This window comes from Phalacrocorax aristotelis, chromosome 1 (assembly GCF_949628215.1).
Source record: "Phalacrocorax aristotelis chromosome 1, bGulAri2.1, whole genome shotgun sequence".
Taxonomy (NCBI): domain Eukaryota; kingdom Metazoa; phylum Chordata; class Aves; order Suliformes; family Phalacrocoracidae; genus Phalacrocorax; species Phalacrocorax aristotelis.
The window spans coordinates 45313751-45337364 of NC_134276.1; the positions used below are offsets into that span (position 1 = coordinate 45313751).

Sequence of the window (23614 nt, forward strand, 5' to 3'; positions counted from 1 at the left end):
CTATCTCGTTTATGGGATGCTTGTAAGAAGTTAGAAATGTAAAGTGAATCTCACATTGCACACATATATGATAGAAATCTTTTAATATCAATTTTAGATTAGGCTGTGCTGGATGTGTCTTGTAGTTCCTCCATTCAAAAAACAGTTGGCTGCCTTACTTTCTTCAGTATAGACTACATGATTTTACTGTGAAATCTTTCCATTTACTCTCATTGTGTGCAGATTTGGAAAAGTTATTAAATCATTATCCACCATTTACAATAAAGACTCCTCTGATAGATAAATCTTAAAACCATCCTTACAAAACAGAGTTTAAGTCCCTTTCTGAATATTCTTTCTCCTACTTTGCTGTAGAAATAACCTTTTTGATAACCATTGTGTTACTCTGCTTTAGCAAACTTAAGGCATTATTGACTGGTCATCCTAATGGCACAGAGACATAATGAAGTTGACACCTCATTCCAGATGACTCTTACATGGGATTTTTTTCATTAACTTAATCTGTAATTTCCCTTTCATTCCCAACCTTCATCTTCTGTGAGACAAAAACCTTTACTCTTTCACTGTATCAAGTTTTCTAAAATTTCTTGATGGATCAAAATCCTGTCCATACGCATTCTACTATTTTTTTTCTGTAATAGTAGTATTAAAGCATAGGGTGGTTTTGTTTTTCTTTTGTTTTCCCTTGGAGACCATCTAGGCAGATTAAGGAATGTTTTTTGACATTGTGTTACGTGACTATGTACACGCATGCACACACGCTTTTGCTGAAATAGCCAAGAAACCAGAGGTTCTATCTGGCCAAGTAAAAGCAAATATGACAAAGAAACTCTGAATGGTGCTACAGTGGAGGAGTTACTGGTAAGCTCAACAGTGTAGTAAGGTCAAAAGAAAACTGACTCTTCATGACCTTACCAGTACAAGACAGATCATACACATGTAAGCTACTTCAGATTTCCAAAATACAAAGTAACAAATTTTTTCTGAAGGTAATGTTCATGACTAGGTTGATAAGCTTGTTCTGGAAGCACCCAGCTGATTGAGTAGGCTTACAAAATCGTCAGAGAACTACAGACTTCTCTGGAAGGTATAGAAAGTAAGTACAGAGAAGTATGCATAGCCTGTGTTTAGACAGGTTTCCAGTGTGTGGGCTCTGTCATTAAGCATCCAACTAATTGAAGGTCTGAAGCAGTCTACAGGAAGGCATTGCCATTTATTTTGCGTAAAGGCAGAAGATATGAATTTGTTCTTTAAAGTCTGATGACTGCAAGACTTGTGACTTGTAGATAAATTTCATTTGCGTGTTACATTGCACATCAGTTGGCTGGATGACATGTATCTTTGTGAAGGCTTACTCATTTTGGAACAAAACATTCTTGCCAGGATTGTAAACAATGTGTATAGCAGAACAGATTTAGTGTCATGTCTGCAGCCAAACGTACAAAGTGTGGAGAATGTAAGAGTGCTCAAAGTATTTTTGTGTGGTAAAATGAAAATAGGAACATAAAGTCAGGGAGCAGTGATGAAATACTTAAAGTACCAGCACTTGAAAAGCATCCTCAAGCAAAATTGACAGCAGTAGTCGATAAGCAGATAGATAACTGGCATTTAGCAGTCTGAGTGCAGTAACTGAGAAAAAATGTCATACTATTGAAAAAGAAAATTGTTTTAAAAAGAGCAACCTTTTCATGAGCTCAGTACGCAGAATTTCCAATCTCTGCTCATGCAGCCTGTGTGGGACCAATGTCATTCATGCATTGGACTGTTTACTCATACATGGATGCCTGCAGAGTGATTATAAAGTGCATCGTAATGGCACCTGTTTGTTCTGTTCAAGTTAGTTCCAGTGAAAATTGCTTCCTCTTTGTGCTTTAGAAACATTCCCACATCTGAAATCCTCAGGGAAAATATTTCAAGTAATCCCCTTGTTTTTGTTAAATGCTCTCTCTCAACCCCACCTAAAGATCAGGTGCTAAATAGGGTGGAATTGTGTTGCAACTGCTATTTGACAAATGACAGCTAACATAACAGCCATGCTGGGTTAGAGTAAAGGTTTATCTGGCATTCTAACAATTTGTTCTTAAGTGACTTCTGTGTGAGAAGTACCGTCTTGCGTTTAATAGTTGTCAAAGGATTTCTCTGCTGAGTTTATTCAGTATCCTTTTGAGTAAGTGTTAATTTTTAGCATCCACAACATCTTATGGTAAGGAATTTGGCAGCTTTCATGTGTGAAGAACAACTTCTATTTGTTTTCATTCTGCATCTGCTGGCTTTATTTAATGCCTTATTCATCTGTTGGAAAATACAGTGAATAATTGATTCCTGTTCCCATTCTCTGTGCCACTCATGATGTTACAGGCCTCTCTTATTTCTCTGTTTTCCACTTTTCCAAGCCCTAACTTGCTTAATTTCTTCCACACAGTGCAACTGCGTAAGTGCATGATGTTGCTGGTTGTCAAAGGTAATCCTTGTTATGCTTCTCTGATGCTTTACCAGTTCTGTTATATTCCTTGTGAGGTGAGGTACTAGAATGGTAGTCAGCGTTCAGTATGCCGGCAACAGCGTGAAACTGTAAAGTGACCTGATTTCTGTATTTTCTCTATTGTTTTCACAGTAATTCCCAAAATGTTGCTTTTGACCATTTTTTAAAACTGAGTTTTCATGGATTTGTCTCATATAACCCCAAGATCTCACTTATGAATGAAAACAGCTACAAGTTCATCATTTTATGTAGGGTCATTTTTATAAGCTGTGATTTACTTTGTATATACGCCCTTTGAATTTCATATGTTATTTAATGCTAACATTCATAAGGTTTTCTACTGTTCTTCACATCACTCTCATTTTCTATAGTCCAGTGATTTACTATTCTTTCAGTAAACCTTTTTACCCCTCTTTTTTGAGATTGGCTGTTAAGTATAATGAGTAGAATGAATGAAGTCCACTTCTAAGTGGAATATTATTTATGTCACCTATTATTACCTTATAGTGATATTCTCAAAAATATACCTCATTTCTGCTTTTTTGAGAGGAGCCTGTGGTTCTGAATGACTGTGGAAGTCAATATACCGCTGTGGTCTGACGTTTCTTGATATCTTTAGGTGTGGGAAAAAGCAGTGTAGCTGATATCCATGATATCCCAAATGGATATCCCAAAGAATGTGCCATTAATACCAGTGATGTCTAATACTACTTCTCCCTATCGTGTGTAACACATGGCGGTGAAGACTCATTAGTATCTCACCCATGAAAAGATTTCAGTGCATACATTTGTGTCCTGAGAAAGACACATTGATCTAACATTTTTAAAAAATAAGGTATACTGTAAGGTCGTTGTCATTTGATTGTGCATTAACGACATATTCAGAAAAGCTATGGACTAAGTTTTATATGTACTGTGTTTTGTCATTATAGTGTTGAATTTTCCTAAGGATGTTTCAAATACATGTTACAATAGTTACATAGATAACGATACTAATACTTACTGAACTCTTAAAAATACTGTATTGATTTCAGAAATTTATACCTGTAATGAACAGGACTAGCATGTATTCTATGTTTATTTATTTTTGAATCATCAAAACCTCTCTTATTTTCTTGTAGGTATAGACAAATGCAGCTTGACACAGAAAGCAAAGTAGTTGAACTTCTTCACCAAAGTAAGTTAAAGTCCTTTGAAAGTGAACACATTCAACTCATGCAACAGGAAACAGCTAAGAATCTTGCACAGTGTCAAATGGAATGTGAGAAATATCAGAGAAAGCTGGAGGTATGTTATATAAAGAGACACTTTATGGAGTATTACATAGTTGTTTTCAATTAGAATTTAAAACGGAAAAGCATGGGGGGAAAAATATTAAAGGACATACATGGCTGAATTAGTATCTCCACCAAATTCTGCTGAAGCAGAATCCAATGTCAAAGCTTATTAAGTTTGGCCGGTTTCATGGGGAAACGATTTAGGGGAGAGGAAGAAGGCAAAACAATCACTCCTGGAGGGACGTTGAAGACAGTACCTCATTCATGTGAGAGATATATATGCTTGTATCACAAAGCTGCTTATGTCAGTCTACGTGATTATGAGGGAAAGAAGGCAGTTATACCAGACGGTTATGGTGAATTCAGTATCATTATTAAAAACTAGGATTTGTAATAGTATTGTTACATAATAAAAATACTTTTTATTGATACACAATTCTGGAACAAATTCTTACAGCTGAAGAAATCAAGGAAAGCATTGAAAAAACCTAACATTGCTTATCCGATTGTGGTGGGTTGACCTTGGCTGGCTGCCTGTCACCCACCCAGCTGCTCTCTCAATCCGCCTTCTTAAGGGGAGCAGGTAAATAAGCTGAAAAAGCTCGTGGGTTGATACAAAGATAGGGAGATCACTTACCAATTACCATCATGGGCAAAACAGGCTTGACCAGGGGAAACTTAATGTCACTTATTACGGATTGAAATAGGTTTGGATGCTGAGAAACAAAGACAAAACCTAAAACACCTTTTCCTACCCCTTTGTTTTCTGGGTTTAACTTCCCTCCTTCATTTCTGACTCCTATACCTCCCCCTCCCCGAGCAGCGCAGGAGGAGATGGGGAATGGGCATTGGGGTCAGTTCATGACAGCCCCTCTTTGCTGCTCCTTCTTCCTCCTCACACCGTGCTCCAGTGTGGATCCTCCATGGGCTGCAGCTTCCTTCAGGAGAAAATCTCTTACCTGGGCTCTGCACAGGTTGCCGTTCCTTCTGGGCATGTCCACCTGCTCCAGCATGGGGTCCTCTGTGGGCTGTGGTGTGGATATCTGCTCTGGTGTGCTTTCATGGTCTGCAGGGGGACACCCTGCTTCACCATTGTCTTCTCCGCGGGCTGCAAGGGAATCTCTGCCCTGCCACCTGGGGTACCTCCTCCCCTAACTTCTCACCTGGGTGTCCACACCAGTGCTGGTTCTCACACGTTTTTCCCCGTACTCCTCACTGCCATGCTCCGTTTTTGTCTTAAATACATTTTCCCCGAGGTGCTGCCACCACCTTGGCTGCTGGGCTCAACTATGTCCAGCTGTGTCTGGCTTGGGGCAGTCCTTGCCTCTCCTCACAGAGTCCATCCCTGCAGCCCCCCACTGCCAGCACCTGAGCACCTATTCACATAGAGTTGAATGACCTGGACCTTTTTATCTGTACAAGCTTAGAATTTATTACCTTTCAAACCTGTACTTTCAAAAATGTATCATACCCTGTTCACCTATTTTAATATCGAAAGGTGTCCAGTATTCAGCAGAGCAAACTTAATTTAAAATGAAATTCATTTACCTGCGCAAAGTTAGTACCAAAATCATATCACTGAGTCCCATTTGTGAGATTTAAATGAGATTAGCAGTGTATGTCTCAAACATGTCAGGATACACACCGGATCGGACAGAATAAAAATCTTTTTTTCCAAGTGCCAGCTGTGGCAGCCTTCTTTTTCTGAAGGATGCTGTTCTTCAAATCCCCAAATTTTTAGTGCTGAACCTGCCTAGGATGTTTATGAAAAGGAACTATAGAGTGGAAACAGAATCAGAGAGTTTTAGATAAAATGTAATTTCTTGTTTTGTCTGTATTGGGACATTCAGATCCTGGCTGATGAGGTTAGTTGTGGTCACAAGCACTGGGAGTGCCAGTTTTGCTAGACTTTGAGGTTGCTAAACAGATTTTTAATTGCACAGACATGTCTCAACTTTGAGAAGATAGTTAAATTTGAGTTATATTTCCTTTGTGACTATTTATTTGATCTTAATAACATCTTGAACATTTGGCATACAATTCTACTAACACTTTCCTTTTCTGTAGGGAATGATGCTTTGAAACCAGTGCTTTTTCGTTAAGAAATGTTCTTGCAGAATTTAAATACTTTATGTCTGAAGCTTTTACTTTTGTTCCTTGTGACTGAATTCTTAATTTTGTTTTAATTTCCTTTCTTATATATAGTATCACTGTACTACAGGTTTTTTCTTACCCTTCTTATAGGATATTGATCTTAATTAATAGTGTAGTCCCTAGTATCTTGTGGCTTAGCTACAAGAGTGCTTTGTGAACCACTCTTGTTTTTATTTGGATTTCAGCAGAGAGTATCGTTTCTCTTCCTATGCGTGCTATAACTAGGAAACAGATGGTTTATATGTTGCCAGGTTTTAACCTATACATTTATTCTTCTGTGATACTAGACCAATCTTTTTATATTCAAGTGGCTTTTTTCTCTAAGCATTGTTCATTCTTTAGTGTTTTTGACAGTGAATCTGGTATTACTGCTGCATACACTATGTATGTATCTCTGTATCTCAAGATCTATTACGGATCTTATACAGACCTTTGTAACTTCTACTTTTTAATATGTACTTTTTATCTTAAGCTTAGCGGATTACGTATTTACATTAGTCCTGAATGTTAATTGTATATTACATTTCAATGATAAGTAAATAATAAGAATCTGGTATATCTTAAATACCAAATTTTTATAATTGTGCACTTAGCATTTCGTAAAGGAACCTTCTTTTAAAGTGATAACTGAAATCTGAATCCAGTTAAAGCCACAAAAATACATTCATTTACACTGTTTTGACTGCTGTGTATTAAATTTTTAGCTGTTACCTTCCTTTTCCTAACACTGCTTTAAGATTCTTGCAGCTTTTTCAGAGGAGATTCTTAGAATTACTAAGGCCTTAGGAGATAGACATAAGTGATAGGACCTGGAGTGTAATCTGTGCAAGATAATATAGTTGAAAAAATAACTGCTTTTTAAAGTATTTTAATCTTTCCCATGAAAAAGTTACATCAAATATTTAGTATAATACTGCTAGGCATTTCACATGCATTATATTTTGCCTCTTTCATAAATAGCTGTCATGCTGAATCCCTGATCTGTCCATTATTCATTCTCACAGGTGCTTACTAAGGAATTTTACAGTCTTCAGTCTTCCAGTGAAACACGCATTATTGAACTTCAAACACAGAATTCTGAGCTTCAAGCAAGGCTAGATACTTACGAAAAACTTGAAAAAGAGCTTGATGAGATAATATTGCAGACAGCAGAAAGTAAGTTCTGTCACAAATTATATTCTATCTTAGGAGTTTCTAGTATTATGACAAGATGCTTTGTTTCTCATGGCACTTGGAAAAGTATTACAGTGCCTGTCGTTCTCCCTCCTTATGCCTGACAATTAAGATGCAGCAGTTATTTTGATAGAAAATATTAATGACAGGTTTCTAAATGTATTTGTAAATATGTATCAAATAAACATGAACTTAGACATATGGATATTTAAAATGACCTCAGTGTTTCTTTCTCCCTCGCTTCTCTTCTAATCATCTGTTGTAATTAGATACGTTTTGTAGGATTCTCCTATTATTTAAGTATATTCTGAATACCAGGAAACCCTCTTTGTTGACAGACAATTATAGGTTTCATAATACAGTACAGTGATTAATGTGAATTTTTGAATGAAGTGGCGGGGGGGAAGCTCTTCCTTACGTTGAATTAATAATAATTAAGCATTAAGTAGTTGCTTGTGGCAGATCAGTCTGTTCCAAGTACTAAACCCTGGATTAAATTCAGGCCTCATTACTCTTGAAAATTTTTATCTCCAGTTGGCAAAAGTAACAATATCTATTCTCAAACACACCAAAATTTCTGTGAGATATCTATTAATTTTATTCTTAGCCTAAATGAATCCACAAAGGAAGTAATTTCTAATTTGAATCTAAGATTCTAACCTTGAAGTCTTTTAGCATGTGTGTAAAAAGAGAAATTAAGATTTCAAACTAATTCATATCTCTTCTTGTCTTTTTCTGTTTCTTTGCTCCTCCAAAAAATAATCACAATTTAAAAATAATGTTTTCCAGGTAGAAGATGAGTGCATAAGCTTTATATATAAATAGTGTAGAGCAAAGTATGTGTTACTGGGATGCAGTGCTGTCTGTGTATCTTTAGTAATTAGACTGTACATACTTTATTAATTTTATACACTGCAGCTTGTACTTGTTAGGATGGCAGGACTACCCAAAGGTTCCAATCTGACCATAAGCATGTTTGCTATATACATGCTTATGTTTTAGTCGGTAACATGTTTTTTGAAGTATATATATAAACTTCCCTAAGGAGTATTTGTGTATTAATATGGAATTTTTGGACCGTACTTTCATTTTTCCCAAGGAGAAGGTAGAGTTTAGAATGCTGGTTTTTGTTTATGCTGGCTTACATTTTCTTATGCATCTTGGGATGGCAGTAGAGTTTTTTAGAGAGCTAAATCACTCTTAACTTCTTCTTAAGTATGTATTTTAATTGCAATTTATATTCTGTGCTACAGAATATGACTTAAAGAACCGAAAGTTTACAAATGGACTGTTCTGTTAGAATATAATTAATTTATTTTCTGATTTTGTTGGAAAAAAAGGAGTTATAATTCAATATTATTATAATATTAACTATATTGATATAAATTAAATAATTTCCAATTAATAACTAACATTGGTTTTTTCTTACTATTATTATAATGTATTTGATATTGCAAGTTAGAATTAATATTAAGACTGAATTTTGGCACCAAGGTGAACTGAGGAAAATCAGAAGAAATAAAAGTATTTATTTTTTAAAAACACTTGGAATGAGAACACAGATATACTTCTACCTGTGTCTCAAATTATGTCCTCGTATTTACATGTCATACGTAGCTAAACATAGAAAAGTAGTTGAAAGAAAGGAAACAAATTATTTTTCAAATTTAATGTGTTCTGGAAATACTACTCCAGTCTGTGTTTCAAAGAATATAATTTAGGCTAAAGCACGGTGTGGAAGAAAATTAGAATTTTCTGTGTACTTTAGTGAGAATAAGATTTCACTCTTCAGTCCTGTGGTCACTTCTGTATATATAAGTACATGTAGTATTTTTTTCTTCTCCTCAAGTTATGAAGCCTCTGTTGTTTTACAATATTTGGGGGTGCTGGTGGAAGTTGGGTTCTCTGGACTTTTTAATAAACTGTATTTGCACATGTGAAGTGTTTTTTTCTCATATAATCATATAAGCTTTTTATTTTTTTCCTTTGGAGAATGTGCATGTGGAAGAGATCACTGAGTTGTGACTGTTATTCCCTCATCATTATGCCTCACTTTATTAATACTGAAATAACAGGAAACAGCTTATTCAGGAAACTATCAAGAATTTATGTAGCCACTCCTTACAGCATCTGAGTGGTTTCCACATGAATAACCACTGTAAACTTTCTTGGCATTTGTCTATTCCTCCTTTTCAGGGTAAAATCTTCACTTTGGGGTAATTTTGTTGTAGACCAATTGTTTGATTTTTCTTGCATCCGTTGGTTAGTATCTTTTTAAGAAAAAGGTTGAACCCTCCTGTATCCTCACAATGGCACTTTTTTGCTAAGTAGTGTAAAAAACTGTTGTGAATAAATATCCAGTAACTTGTAAAACTTATATTTTATACTGCAAAGTCAGATGAAGAGCCTGGAAAGACATAAAAGAAGATAAGAGAAGCACATACTAGTACAGAATATTACTTTGGCTTGATATCTACAACATTTCCAAATTTTTTTTTGTGTTTGTCTTCACGATCTGACATTTACATGGACACTACTGACAGAGATGAATTTGTAGGGCAGGATCTTGCTGACATTTTTCTGAGACATACATCACTGAATTTATTACCAAAAAGAAGGATTATGACAAAGGCAGGTTAAATTATTTATTTATGTTTTTTTCTGAACCAGAGGTATTTAAGGCACTGGAGAATTCCCCATCATAACTAAGACAGCCTTGAAAATCTGAAGTTCTGGTGCCTTTGTACTGCCACATCAGTAAACTTTTTCTGTCATGCTTACTGGAATTTGGTGTTGTTTTTCATGTAACTATAAATGTGACTTATCACAAGTGCTCTACTAGAGGCTTTTCTCATTCTAAATGTGTTTTAAGAATCCTTGTTTAAAATAGCATTAAAAGCGTATTACACAGGCAAGGAAAGAAGCTATAGCGCTGTGCGAGGTGTTGAGAGGAGAAGGTATTTCTGATTTTGAGGCACTTGAGCATTAGGAAAGAAGACTCAGATAGGACTGTCACATCATTTCCTACATTTGTTTATTCTCCCTCTCTCACACCCCTGCCGCTTGCCCTTTCTCTTTGTCCCCCTCTCCCCCTCCTCTCTGTCCCCTCTCTCTGCCCTGCCTACCTCATACACACGTGTTGTCTTTTCCTTCTCTCTCCCTGCCCCCCCGCCCCCCCCCCCCCGTCTTACAGGAGAAAAGAAACCTGAATTACAGAAGCTGAAATATTAAAACCTGTACACATTTTAATCTTGCTACTACTGGGCTTTCTTTTCAAAGCAATTTCAATGTGTTTTAAATCTTTAGAAATACATTTTCTAGAGACAGAGATTATTTTGAATAACTTTACTTTGCATAAACATAAGAATCTCCTTCTTGCCTTTCTCTGAAGATGGGTATGGCGTTTGTTTTCCGCAGGTTATCAGAAATTTATGATTACCACAGCCTTTCAAAAATGATAGTGAGCAGCCTCCCAGTAACATCAGCTCCCTCAGCAACCTCACATGTGCCTCTTCTGGTCCTATGGACTTGTTTATGTCCAGTTGGCTTAAGCACTCCCTAATTTTATCTTCCTCTTCTTCCTCATGTATGCACAGAAAATTAATTCTTTAGAAGAAAAACCTACACAACCTAACCCTGTACTTTTAAACTTCTAAACTTAAACTTTTACTACTAGTGTGTATTTTGTGACTGTACTAATAATATGAATATTCAAGGACACTGAACTCTTCTCCTTTACTTTCTTTCATATTGCATAAGTCTTATGTTAATCAGAAAAATAAAAAGTGAAAAGCATGCCAGTGTTTTAGGAAACTAATGTATGGTTCTGTATTAACGCTAATTGTGAACAAATTGTTCCACTGAAGTCCAGAAGGTTACACCAATTGAAAATCTAACTTCTAGAAAAATGTTTGTGTGTATAATTATAAATAGAATTGCTTAGAAGTTTGTATGTTCATGCACTGTGATTATGTTCTTCAGCAGTACCTTTCTGCAATTTTTTGCAGTGGAAAATGAAGATGAAGCTGAAAGGGTTCTCTTCTCATATGGGTATGGTGCTAATGTTCCTACAACAGCCAAAAGACGACTAAAGCAAAGGTAAAAAAAGTGCCTCCTGAACTTACTCGTTCAAGATAAAGTAAATTAAGATATGTGCATTATGTTTTGTCTTAGAATCCAGCCAGTCTGATTAACAAAATGACGTTTTTTAATGACTTTTTATTCCAATACAGGAAGAGAATGAAGACTAGGACCTGTTAATGTGGTTGATATATATAAATGAGCATATACATATTTTTCTAGGACATTTTAAGACATTTTTTCCTTGTGTTTCAGAAAGATGAATTTTAATTGTATAAAACTAAACAGCTGTAAAAACAGACTAGTTATATTGTTTACATTTATATAATAGGAAATAAGTTTTTAATACCCTAAAAATTATTGTATGTAATCGTAGCAAAAACACATCTGTCAGGAAATTAAGGCAGCCGAGGTTTCAGAGCATCACTGTTTCATCTTTACAAACACAGGATCTGATTCTAGTTATATTTCTTCAGTTTGCTCTGATACCATTTGATCAATAGATAAAAATGATGCGTCGGCTGAATAACATACCTCTTGATCATAGTTATTTTTAAATACTAGATTTATACTATGCATTGTTTTTAAGAAATTATAGTGACATTTGAATGGCTCTTTGTGAGCATAAAGGCTCCAACTAACTGTGAAGTATAGGGAATGTGGGTTTATTTATAGTATTTTCAAACTGTGACCACAGCAAAACTTTTGCTGTTGTTCAACATATGTATAGATAGTATAAAAAAAAAAAAAACCATAAGCTAAGATTGGAATCATGGAATAGTGGGATGATTTCATTTGGAAGGAACATCTGGAGGTCAGCAGGGTCCAACACCACGCTCAGAGCAAATCCAATTGTTCAAGAGCTTGTCCAGCTAAGTTTTGATTTTCTCTATGGATAGAGATTCCATATCCTTCACAATATCAGGTCAGAGTAGTGTGGGGTTTTTTTGTCCAGAAGAATCCTGTCTCCAGCCTGGCAGAGGAGACACCACAATTAGGATGGTGGTTCTCCCAGGATTAGACTTACTCCTTGCACTTTAAGTGTGTCTACAATTTGCTCAAATTTAGGAAAGTCAATTTAGGAAAGTGGTAGACTTTGACCATGCTGTCTTCTACCAAGATGAGAAACACCACCACCATTGGTGGACACACAAAGAAGATTATAAAGACAGGGCGAATAGGTACCATAGCTTCACAGTGTACATTTCTACCATTCAGGAGCTGGAAGTGCAGTTTTTGTCATGTATAGCTGTTTTTTACTACAAGTATTAGTTTGTTTAGTTGGTTTTGTCCTCTTAACCTCCACCTTCTCCATGACAAAAAATATTCAACATCAAAAGTTACTGATGAGAATTAAGGGCAAATGATGGTCTGTTCATGTTTGCAACAAAGATTTATGGGCCATGTACTATTTCTTCTGCCCTTTATATTGGTTTTCAAGTACGTGCTGTTGATATGATTGTCAATCAGAGTAGACCTGTTGTGCACCAAGTTATATATTGCTGACAAAAATTGCAAGGATTTTATGTAGTGCTTAACTTTGGCATAGCTTAATTTGCTCTTTCACATTTTTAAGCCTCTTCAGATTTTTTCCTTGTAAGATTTCTTTTTATATTGCATAAAATTCAAGAAGAAAAAGAAAGGGGAGAGGGGAGGGGCAAAAAATTCCACAACCCCGTTGTATGTCTGGTTTAGGAAACTGTTGAGTGTTCTATAGCATCATTTCCCAAAACTTCAGTTCCTTCCTCCTCTGTCAATAGTTTGGGAAAGTTTTCTGAGTTTCAGCTTAGATCCTTCTATTTCCCCACCTTATTAGATTCAGTTTAGATTATTTGCATATAAAAGAATTCTGCTAAACCACCCCTGAATGGTGAATCTGATGATCAATAAGCCAGGATTTCAGATGTGCTTAGAAGTGGCTCTATCAGAATGCCTCACATGCTCTTCTTTTGTTCCAAAAGGCATTGGAAGATAAAGTTGATTTAATCCTTTATAATGTTGTTGGAGACTTCATAGACTTTCTTTATCTTTTAAAATTAAGAAGATTTAAAAAGCCATAGAAGTCTACGTATGGTTTACCTGCTGCTGTTCTGACTCAAGGAAAACTGCCATGCAAAAAATGTGTGTGATGTCTTTGGCTCCCTAGGCTTTAAAGCAGAGTCTCTGTGACACTAACTTCTATGTTTAGAACCATTAAAGAAACACAGATAAGTTTTCTGCTCTCTGGTATTGCTCAAGGAAAGAGAATCTAGTACAAATGTGAAGAATCTTCTTTTTGGAGTCCACTACCTGCTCTTTAATTCCAGACATACAGGATCCTCAGTGAAGAGCTCTTTTAAGTTCACAGCATGCACTTCAGGCTCTGAAACTTTGTACAAAACCACATATTCAAGCATTGTGCATTGTGGGGTCTATACCTCTTTGCCTACTTGCCAGAAACAACTATTTCCTTACTTCAGATGTAGGCACCATACACCCATACTAGTAAATTAAACATACCTGGGAACATTCTGAAGCATCGAGACCAAATGGCATGTAGTAGCCCACGCCATAAAACTTAACTCTCAGAGCAGGTTAGCTGCATGTAAACTACATTTTGGCAATGATTGCTTGCTCACGCTAACTCTTCAGCTATGCCTTTGGGAGAGTATTAATGAGTAAATGCCAGAATACTACCAGGAACACTCTAGTGGTTTGCTAACAATAAATTATCACGTTTCTAGTATAGCTGGAATCAATGTTTTTCAGAATAACATGTCGTTGCAGGTCAGCCCCTTTGTCCCTTTGCTTTAAATTTAAACTAGTCAAAAAACATATTGACAAGCATACTTGAAAGACATACTTGTATTTATCCTTAAATACTTGCAAAATCAAGTCAAGTTCACTAAATAGTTGTAGCTGGGAAAACTATGAAGGGCTACATTCCCAAAGTTGCCATGGGAGGGTATCCATGTTTCCCCTTGCACTCTAGTAGGTAACGTAGAAGATCACTACCTAGAGATACCAGAGAAGTGGTTAATTTCTCTTTTGTGCTAGATGGGATCTTCACACACATCTCGTATCTCCTAAATAAAAATCCAAATATGGGGATAATCTCTTTAGCAAGGCCTGTTGTGACAGCACAAGGGGTCATGGTTTTAAACTAAAGGAGGGTAGATTTAGACTGGATATAAGGAAAAAATTTTTTACAATGAGGGTAGTGAAACACTGGCACAGGTTGCCCAGAGAGACTATGGAGGCCCCATCCCTGGAAACATTCAAGGTAAGGCTGCACGGGGCCCTGAGCAACTTGATCTGGTTGAAGATGTCCCTTCTCACTGCAGGGGGTTGGACTAGGTGACCTCTAAAGGTCCCTTCGAATGCAAACCATTCTATGATTCTATGAAATAACTTGTTTGGAGAACTAATTTCTCTCTTTCTCAGTTACTGTTTACACAGTGTAATGCTCCTTGTAGGAGGAACTGAGAACACCAACCTCTTAGTGAATGCTCTTGAGAATTTCAGGTAATTCCTCTCACACAAGGCAAAAGTAAAACATTTTATGAAAGGGTAGGTTTATAATACAGGTGAAGAATATTAAGACTTCTGCCAAATGTAAGAGTGTATTCCTTTTTACTGAGGAGAAGGTAGAGGTTATTCCTGGTCAAATTTTCAGAGAAAGTTTAGAAACTCATCTAGCTTTACATGCTCTTAAGCCTCAGCTTAAGGGTAAATATAATCTCACTGTCAGTCTGCTTTAGACCACTTACACTCTTACAGATTCAGTATCATGGTCAAGAAATGGATAACACTGCTATCCATTATCTGGAGACTTGCAGTCTTACAGTTTCAGTTTATGCATGGTAAGCACTGAGAGTCTAAGATCTGAACTGGATTGACTTTTCCCTTTCTTCAATATACAGGTTTCTGGAAAATGGCACATTTGATTGGAAGGATAGATTGTTGTGGAGAGTCGTTAGTCCAGTGGTTAAGACATGCTAAAAAGGGGCATTAGGCCTGTTTATCTTCCTCATTTTTAGAGCTCTGAATTTCCAATGTCACATTGTGAAATAAATTGGTGACTAGAGTACCTAAACACAGAGGAGGGGTATGGTGATAAACTCTATAGATTCAGTTTTGATAATAAGCCACCAAGCTGCTGAATCTTAGAAAGATGGCAGGATTCGTTACAGGCCACATACATTTAGACATCTAATCATAGGTTTAACGCAGAGACTTGGCATCTAACCTCCTGTTATAACCAGTTTAGTTCTAATCAATACAGTCAATGGAGTTTGGAGTACATTTCAGTTCACCATCCAGGAGTCCGTTTTAGTGGAATATAGTCAGGCTCTACAGACAATATTGAATAGGACTAAATGATTAAGAACAGCTTCAAAGACTACGTTAGATGTTTGGAAGTAGGATCTACAATTGTATACTGAATCTTCCCATTGCTGCCTATCAAACTATGCTGTTGAATTTATGAGAAACTCTTTTGACTTTGGACAGAAAACATGCAAGAGGTTGAGGATCTAATTTTTTTAACAAGGGTGTTTAAGTAACTCAATAATTCTTTCTTTTCACTTCTAAGTTAATTTGTGGATCTACATAAGAGTTTATTTAAAAAAAAAAAAAGTGGCAATAATACTTCACAGAATCGCAGAATCACAGAATGGCAGGGGTTGGAAGGAACATCTAGAGATCATCTCGTCCAACCCCCCTGCTTGAGCAGGGACACCTTGAGCAGGGAACACAGGACCACGTCCAAGCAGGTTTTGAATGTCTCCAGGGAAGGAGACTCCTCAACCCCCCAGGCAGCCTGTTCCACTGCTCTGGCACCCTCACAGGAAAGAAGTTTTTTCTCATATTGAGGTGGAACTCCCTATGTTCCAACTTGTGCCATTGCCCCTTGTCCTGTCATTGGGCACTATTGAAAAGAGCCTGGTCCCATCGTCCTGACACCCACCCTTTATATATTTATAGGTATTTATGAAATTCCCCCTCAGTCTTCTCTTCTCCAGGCTGAACAAACACAAGTCTCTCAGCCTTTCATCATAAGGAAGATGCTCCAGTCCCCTGATCACCTTGGTAGCTCTCTGCTGGACTTGCTCAAGGAGTTCCACATGCTTCTTAAACTGGGGGGCCCAAAACTGGACACGGTACTCCAAATGTGCTCTCACTAGGGCTGAGTAGAGGGGGAGGATAACCTCTCTCGACCTGCTGGCCACACTGCTTTTAATGCACCCCAGGATACCATTGGTCTTCTTGGCCACAAGGGCACATTGTTGGCTCATGGTTAGCTTGTTGTCCACCAGCACTCCCGGGACCTTCTCAACAGAGCCGCTTTCCAGCAGGCCAGCCCCCAGCCTGTACTGGTGCATGGGGTTGTTCCTCCCCAGGTGCAGGACCTTGCACTTGCTCTTGTTGAATTTCATCAGGTTCCCCCGGCGCAGCTCTCCAGCCTGTCCAAGTCTTGCTGGATGGCAGCGCAGCCTTCTGGTGTACCAGCCGCTCCTCTCAGCTTGGTGTCATCAGCAAACTCACTGAGGTTACACTCTGTCCCATCATCCAGGTCACTGATGAATATGTTGAACAGGACTGGACCCAGCACAGATCCCTGGGGAGCACCACTAGTGACAGGCCTCCATCCAGACTCTGCCCCATTCATCATGACCCTCTGAGTTCTGTTGTTGAGCCAGTTCTCAATCCCCCTTGCTGTCCACTCATCCAACCCACACTTCCTTAGCTTGTCTGTGAGGATGCTATGGGAGACAGTGTCAAATGCCTTACTGAAGTCAAGACAGACAACATCCACTGCTCTCCCTTCGTCGACCCAGCCAGTCACGCCATCGTAGAAAGCTATCAAGTTGGTCAAGCATGATCTCCCCTTGGTGAATCCATGTTGACTACTTCTGATAACCTTCTTGTCCTCTACATGCCTGGAGATGACCTCCAGGATGAACTGTTCCATCACCTTTCCAGGGACGGAGATGAGGCTGACTGGCCTATAGCTCCCCAGGTCTTCCTCCTTGCCCGTTTTGAAGATTGGAGTGACTTAATTATTTAGCATATTAAATGTCAGGCAAAACAATTTTGCCTCTGTTTTGAAAATGATAAAATACTACATTTTTCAGTGTTCAACTGCAAAATGTATATTAATGTGCATTTTTTTAAAAAGATTTTTAAGGACAAGCCAATTACAGTGATTCCATTACGCTAAAAAGTAAATACTCAAAATTAGTTGAAACATTTTTGTCATGACTATTGCAGTTGTGTAGTATTATACAAATTATATAGGTAATTACTTTGTAAAAAATAGTACAATGGCATAACTGTGGGAATGCTATTACAGTGCTGTTAAGTGTTTTAATATTTTCATTGTTTTTCTAACTTTGTTCATTCTGTATGTTTCACTGTAGTTTATATATATTAGTATTTATGCACTGGTGAAAAATTAAGACAATAATGTTCTGAAGTATAAATGTGAGAATTTCTTTTGCATATTCTGGAAAAAATTCAACTTGAACTTGCTTTTTATTGGCACAGTGTTCACTTGGCAAGGAGGTTACTGCAGCTAGAAAAGCAAAACTCATTGCTTGTAAAAGATCTGGAACATCACAAGGAACAAGTAACACAGATTTCACAAGAGGTAAATTACTGCTACAAAAAAATCAAATCTGTAGAGGCTGTAAACATTGCAGAACAGCTGTTCATAAAATGAAATATTTTCTAAAGAGTGTTTATTATCTATTTGATGTCAAAAAATGGCCTCTTAATTAACCAAAACCCTATGTTAAATGTTTTCAAAGAAGTTTATATTGTATTTTGAAACGAAGATCAAAAGAGGGATTACTTTACAGGCTACACAAGAATGTAAGCCAGACAGACAACGTGCTGATTTCTGAACAGAAGACCAGCTAGCCAAACTAGTTTGTTCTGTTTGATAGTTAATTTTTCAATGAATACTTCGTTACTTTTTACACAGCTCTTCTCTTAAATCACTTTTGAAGATATTTCTGTAAATCCTTTTCTACGTGGTTCAGTTTTTGAGTCTTTTGAATGCACCAATCTAGGGATTGGTGCTTTTTAAAAATGCTAACATTTTTTTTTTTTTTTTTACTTTGTAACAATGAGTTTAATTGCATGATCTTTTAAAATTCTGTATACAATACCTGAAATCATGTATTACATTGGCATGGAGAACAAACACTAAACAAAACTGAGCTTGAAATCTCTCAGAATTAGGGTGAGCTGATTTTTTGAAATATTTTTAAGATTGTCTTCTCAGTTTCTCTTAGGAACCAAAGAACTTCTAGATTTGCTATTAGATATTGCCACCATATGGAATTTCTAGGCTGACTGTTTCAGGAATGTGGTTAAAAACAGTTTGTTTTTTAAAGCCACGGTAATTATAACTTAGGATAACTACACCCAAGTTCTTCACAGTGCAAATACTTGTATTTTCTGCATCTTTTAAAATTACATTAATTTTATGCATTTTATATGTGTATATATATGATTGTGTGTATTATTTCAATGAAAGATATATTAACAGTGAAGTTTTTGTACAGTTTTTTTTTAATTGATACTTCAAATTTTTATGGATTCTTCCTAGGTATATCCTAATAATTTGTATTTGACTAAAACGTAGCTTTCAAATCTTCTTGACTTGAAGACACCAAGAGATTTGTGGATCCACTGTGCATCCTTGGTATTCTTCTCTATCACTATTCTTTCACTATCATTAATAAAAATCTATGCTTTATTTCTCACTTAAATCTGGTTTCCACTTCGATACATTTCTTCTTACCCACAGTGGTTTTATATTTGCTTCTGGATGGTGAAAGATTCGGTACCAGTGACCTTAGTTCAAATTCCTGCAAAATTCCACTGGAACATCCTCACCTCATATTTATTCTCCCATGAGATGTCATGTAGCCTTTTCTTGATCTTTGATCATATCATTGTATAGTTCAAATCAGAGTGTCATCCAGTATGAAGTTAAATGCCTTGCAGATCGCTAACGCACAGCTATTAAGCCTATTAACATCAAACTCATAAGGTTAAATAAAATCTTTTAAGACCTGCTTTCTATTAAACTCATGTCTGGCATTCAGGTCTGAATGTTTCATCAGATTTCTTTCTTTCTTCCTTCTTTTTTTTTTTTAACTTTGCACATGATTATAGGCCATTTTTTTTGATAACAATTACTTAAGCCATTCTGCTTGCCATACTTCAATATGTGCCAAAGAGTTTACACTTGTTATTAATGGACTGGAAAATAGTTCATCATTCTCATGTCACACAAACTGATCATCTGACTTCTTTTGAAACAGAGGGAAAAAATTTATTGAAAACTTCTGTGTTTTCTCCAGCATTATGTACAGTTTTCCTGTATCTCTGCCATAATGGGTTTTATTGTTTCTAGGATTTATTTGCTCCCATTTTTTTCATTCTGAGAGTTCTGTGCCTGCTAGTATCAACTTCCCCCTTGAAGTTGTAGATCCTCTTGTGAATTTTCTGTATTTCATATTTTATACTGATTGCTACCCATTATCTTCCTTTAGATAAAGTTCTTAAACTTCTGTTTGCTGTCTTTACTGCATCCCCTGAGATAAGATTTACTCAAACCTATTGCCTTTCTTGATTTTATTTATTTATTTAAGAGCAAACCAGATATACTGTAGACTACAGCAAGCTCAGGTAGCCCATTATGATTCTTTTTGATTGACATTTTTTTCAGTCATCTAGATGAAATCTAGTCCATGGATTGAAAGTCAATGCCAAAGTGATTGGACCAACTTTTCTTTTGAGCTTGGATTAAATACTGGTATTTCACTGCAGTATTTATGATACAACATTTTTTTTAAGCTCTTTAAAGGATGGAGGAAAATAAAAATATTTCAATAACTACAGTGGATGCTCTTTCTAAGATTCTTTTTTTGGACTGTCCTCAATTGCTGTTGAGCTCTAAAGAAAGGAATCATATTGATCTTCTGGGAAAGTTCAGCAATACCAATAAGAAAATACTGACTTCTCCATAACTTCATTCATTTGATGGAAGTCTGCTATAAAGCACCTGCTTGAAAGTTGGAACCCTGTGGAAAAGCTCAGCTGTTGAAAAAAACTTGTCAGTCTTCAGTTAGTCCCAGTATAGTTTGTCGGGCTTTATTTAACTGCAGGATCCTATCTATTTTCAGGTCTCTGATACAGGATTAGAAAAGAATTTTCCATTAAAATTCTCTTTCTGTTGCTTTGTATAGCAGTGACCTGCAATGTTAAAGTAGGTACTGAGACTAAATTTCATACTACAGAAGGTTTGTTGACCATGTCTAGGACAAACAGAATAAAGGAATTCTCATGACTTGATCCTCAACTAGTGATAATCAGCTTATTGCCTCTGCAACTCACTTCATGTTACTCTTAGTTTAAGTAAGCGGAAGCCTATATATCAGCTTCTGCAAAGTGGTGACCTGCAATTACTACATCTAGCGTCCAATCTAAATTTTTTAATAAATTCACTTTGCAGAGGCTTTGAACAGCAGTTCAGTGTCTCTTGTGTCCAGAAGGCTAATATGGTCTTTGGGTGACTTAAAAAGAAATACTGAGTCAGTATACAGTGAAATGATATCCTAAATAAAGAAATTTACTAAGCTGATACATTTGGCTTGCTGCTGAATGACTTTTTCAAGGCTTCATCATGACGTTGTATTTGTGCTTTTTGTATGCCTCAACGGAAACATTTTTACCAAAAGCAGGTTTACATCTCACTCTGAAAGAGAGAGTGTAGATCAAGCTGAACAATGATTAAATCCTTCAGCTTGATGGAGAGGTCCATTCAGGGATAAATAATAAATGTCCAATTGCAAGGTATTAGATTTATCACTTAAGAGAATACACAGAAATACTTAAGTAAATCTTGTACACTAAGGCAGAAAGAAATCAAATTTGCTTACAAAAAATAATGCTTTTGCTCAAGCATAATGCTTAATTTATATTAGTAAGGTTGATCCATTAAATGCATTTAATGCTTAATTGATTACAGTTTAATGACAACCTCTTTTAAGTATAGGATCAAACAGGCAGCAAGGCACCACCATGGAGAGGGAAAGAATGTCCTTTTTTTCATAAGAGCAGCATGCTTTTTAGCTGGTAAAGTTAGCAAGCTAACAGCTGATTTAGCAGCATCAAACAACATTTACAGCACCACACTTGAAACTTTCTGCTGAAGTACTTTAATTCTTATCAGTGAGAACAATGAGGAATTTCACACTGCAATGACAGCATCCTTTGAAAGTTCTTAGGCTATCAAGAACAGGATTCCAAACAAGATCAGTTGGATTAATTTTCTCCTATAATGGCAGCCTCAAGGTTTTGTACTGCAATTTTTAGACCATTCTAGAGATTAGTACTCCATGTCTTGGAATTACCTGTTTGTCATGTAAAGACTCTCTATTGTCTTCCTGAAAGAGATCATTTTTGATAGCTTGTACTCTTAGAAAAATAATAGCTTTTTAAATTGTTCATCAGTTTACTGAAGATTATTAGTTTCTTCCGGATGAGTGCCTCTTTTCTTTACTTCTCTATAATAAACTTGGAATTTCACTGTGGGCTAAAATAGGTATTTCCTGAAGGAACTAATATATTTTATAAATACTTACGGATTTGCATTCATCTGACGAAGTGCAACATTATTGTCTCTCATTTCGTTTTTTAAACATGAGGTGGAGTTAACTCCCCTTTTAGTAAGGCCAGTAAGGTAAGCAAGCAAAGTTTTGTCTATATTCTGTTAATAAATGTGAACCACTACATTATAAGTTCTCTGCACATTTGGCAGTAGAAAGGGCAGAAGTAAAACTGCAGTAAAAATATAACGGAATTGGAGAAAGAAGAAAACATAGTCTCATGTTTTTAAAATTGTGAATAGCAGAAAAACCTGATTTTAGGAAAGTCCTGAAATATTATTTAAATAGACTAGGTCTGTAAGAAGGGTTTTTTTCCCCCTGCTTGTTTGGAATAGGACAAGTGGCTTCTGCATCTGATTTGGCAAATGCAGTTTTCAATTTATTCAGAAATTTTATAAACTAATCAGAAAACTTAACCATTTTCCATTTAATTCATTCCATTAGACCTGTTTGTATCTAAACTTTAAGAGATTGTAATTTAAAGAATCTAGTTGGTATTCTTGATTTGTATGTACTCCAGCTGCTGAAAGTGCTAAATCTTTATGTGTGATCTTAATTCTGTACATATTTTAGTGAATGATTTTGTTATATTGTTTAAGATGCAAGCCATACCATGCAAGCTTTTCAGACCTAGTAATCCTAATTTGTTCAGGGAATATGGCTAAAAAGGTTTATTTCCTACTTATGGGTATGACAGTTCTCTTACACTCTCTTGTGAACATCGCATTGGATTTCACTGTTCATATACAGTAATTGGTAGAGGAAAAGGGATTTTTCTTCCATTGTTACTGTGTTTTTATTTAGATTCAATTTCTAAGCTCAAAATTCCATTGTAATAGTATACTGTTTTTAAAAAGTCACTTGTGCTCAGTAAGGTGAGCAAACAGAGGCCTTGTCTGTACTAATTATTTTCCTCAATGGAAGCTGTTGCATTAAAACTCTTGAAAATGCAGGTTGGGAAGTGTAGACAGTGGTAGTATAATTGCAGTGAAAATATAGTACAATTAGAACAGAAAAGTGAAAGGATAATGTCCTAGATGGTAATTTGAGGATAGTTTGTTTCTTGGGTTTTTTTAAAGTTACAGGTTTGGGTTTTATATTATTATGCAATTGGTAATAATAATATCCAATAATAAGATAATAATAATCAAGTAACTGTGCTTTATAAATCTTAAAATTTATAATAGTAATATTCTTTTTTGGCAGCTTGACAGAGCAAATTCTTTGTTGAGTCAAGTACAACAGCCCTACAAATACCTCATTGAAACAGTGCAGCAGAGAGATTCTGAAATAAGTCTACAGAAAGAACGTATTACACAACTTGAAAAAGATGTCAGGTAATTAAAATCACTGCTTCTTTATTTTAAACTGAAAGCAAAATCACTTACGTGTTTATCATTAGAAAACAATTGTGTTGTTGGCCATAAAGTAGAAGATGCTCACAGTCCATCATTGACTGTTTATGTCTTTAGGCTGAAAGTACAGCATCTGTGATTTCTTTCATACAGTCAGAAGAAGAGGCTTTAGGTTTGGAAAAGCAGCAATGACAGATTTAAAGTGAGTTTGGAGTCGAGAACAGCTCTCATGAAGTAGAGGAAAGTTCAGATGAGTAAAAGGAAGGAATGACACACCAGGTGTATGAGAGTAAAAATAAAGAAATAAAGTCAGAGAAAAATAATAGACTAGTCCACCAGTGACGGGTATTTCGGGCATAACTCCAGCAGACTTCCTCTAGTGGAGCCTCTCTGATTTACTGTTATGTCCAGCTGTCAGAACTCACT

General features: G+C 36.3%; 1 protein-coding gene across 3 annotated transcripts in view; it reads left to right on the forward strand.

Annotated features, from left to right (window-relative positions):
- PIBF1 (progesterone immunomodulatory binding factor 1) overlaps positions 1-23614 on the forward strand; it is a 125109-nt gene that overhangs the window by 69829 nt on the left and 31666 nt on the right. For all 3 annotated transcript variants that reach the window (XR_012659753.1, XM_075088231.1, XM_075088223.1), the window contains exons 11-15: positions 3604-3769; positions 6918-7068; positions 11094-11184; positions 17695-17797; positions 23040-23170. Coding sequence is in view for 2 of the 3 variants with exons in the window: in XM_075088231.1 (XP_074944332.1) it covers positions 3604-3769; positions 6918-7068; positions 11094-11184; positions 17695-17797; positions 23040-23170 (642 nt within the window). In the remaining variant the exon portion in view is untranslated. The remainder of the gene's footprint in view (positions 1-3603; positions 3770-6917; positions 7069-11093; positions 11185-17694; positions 17798-23039; positions 23171-23614) is intronic.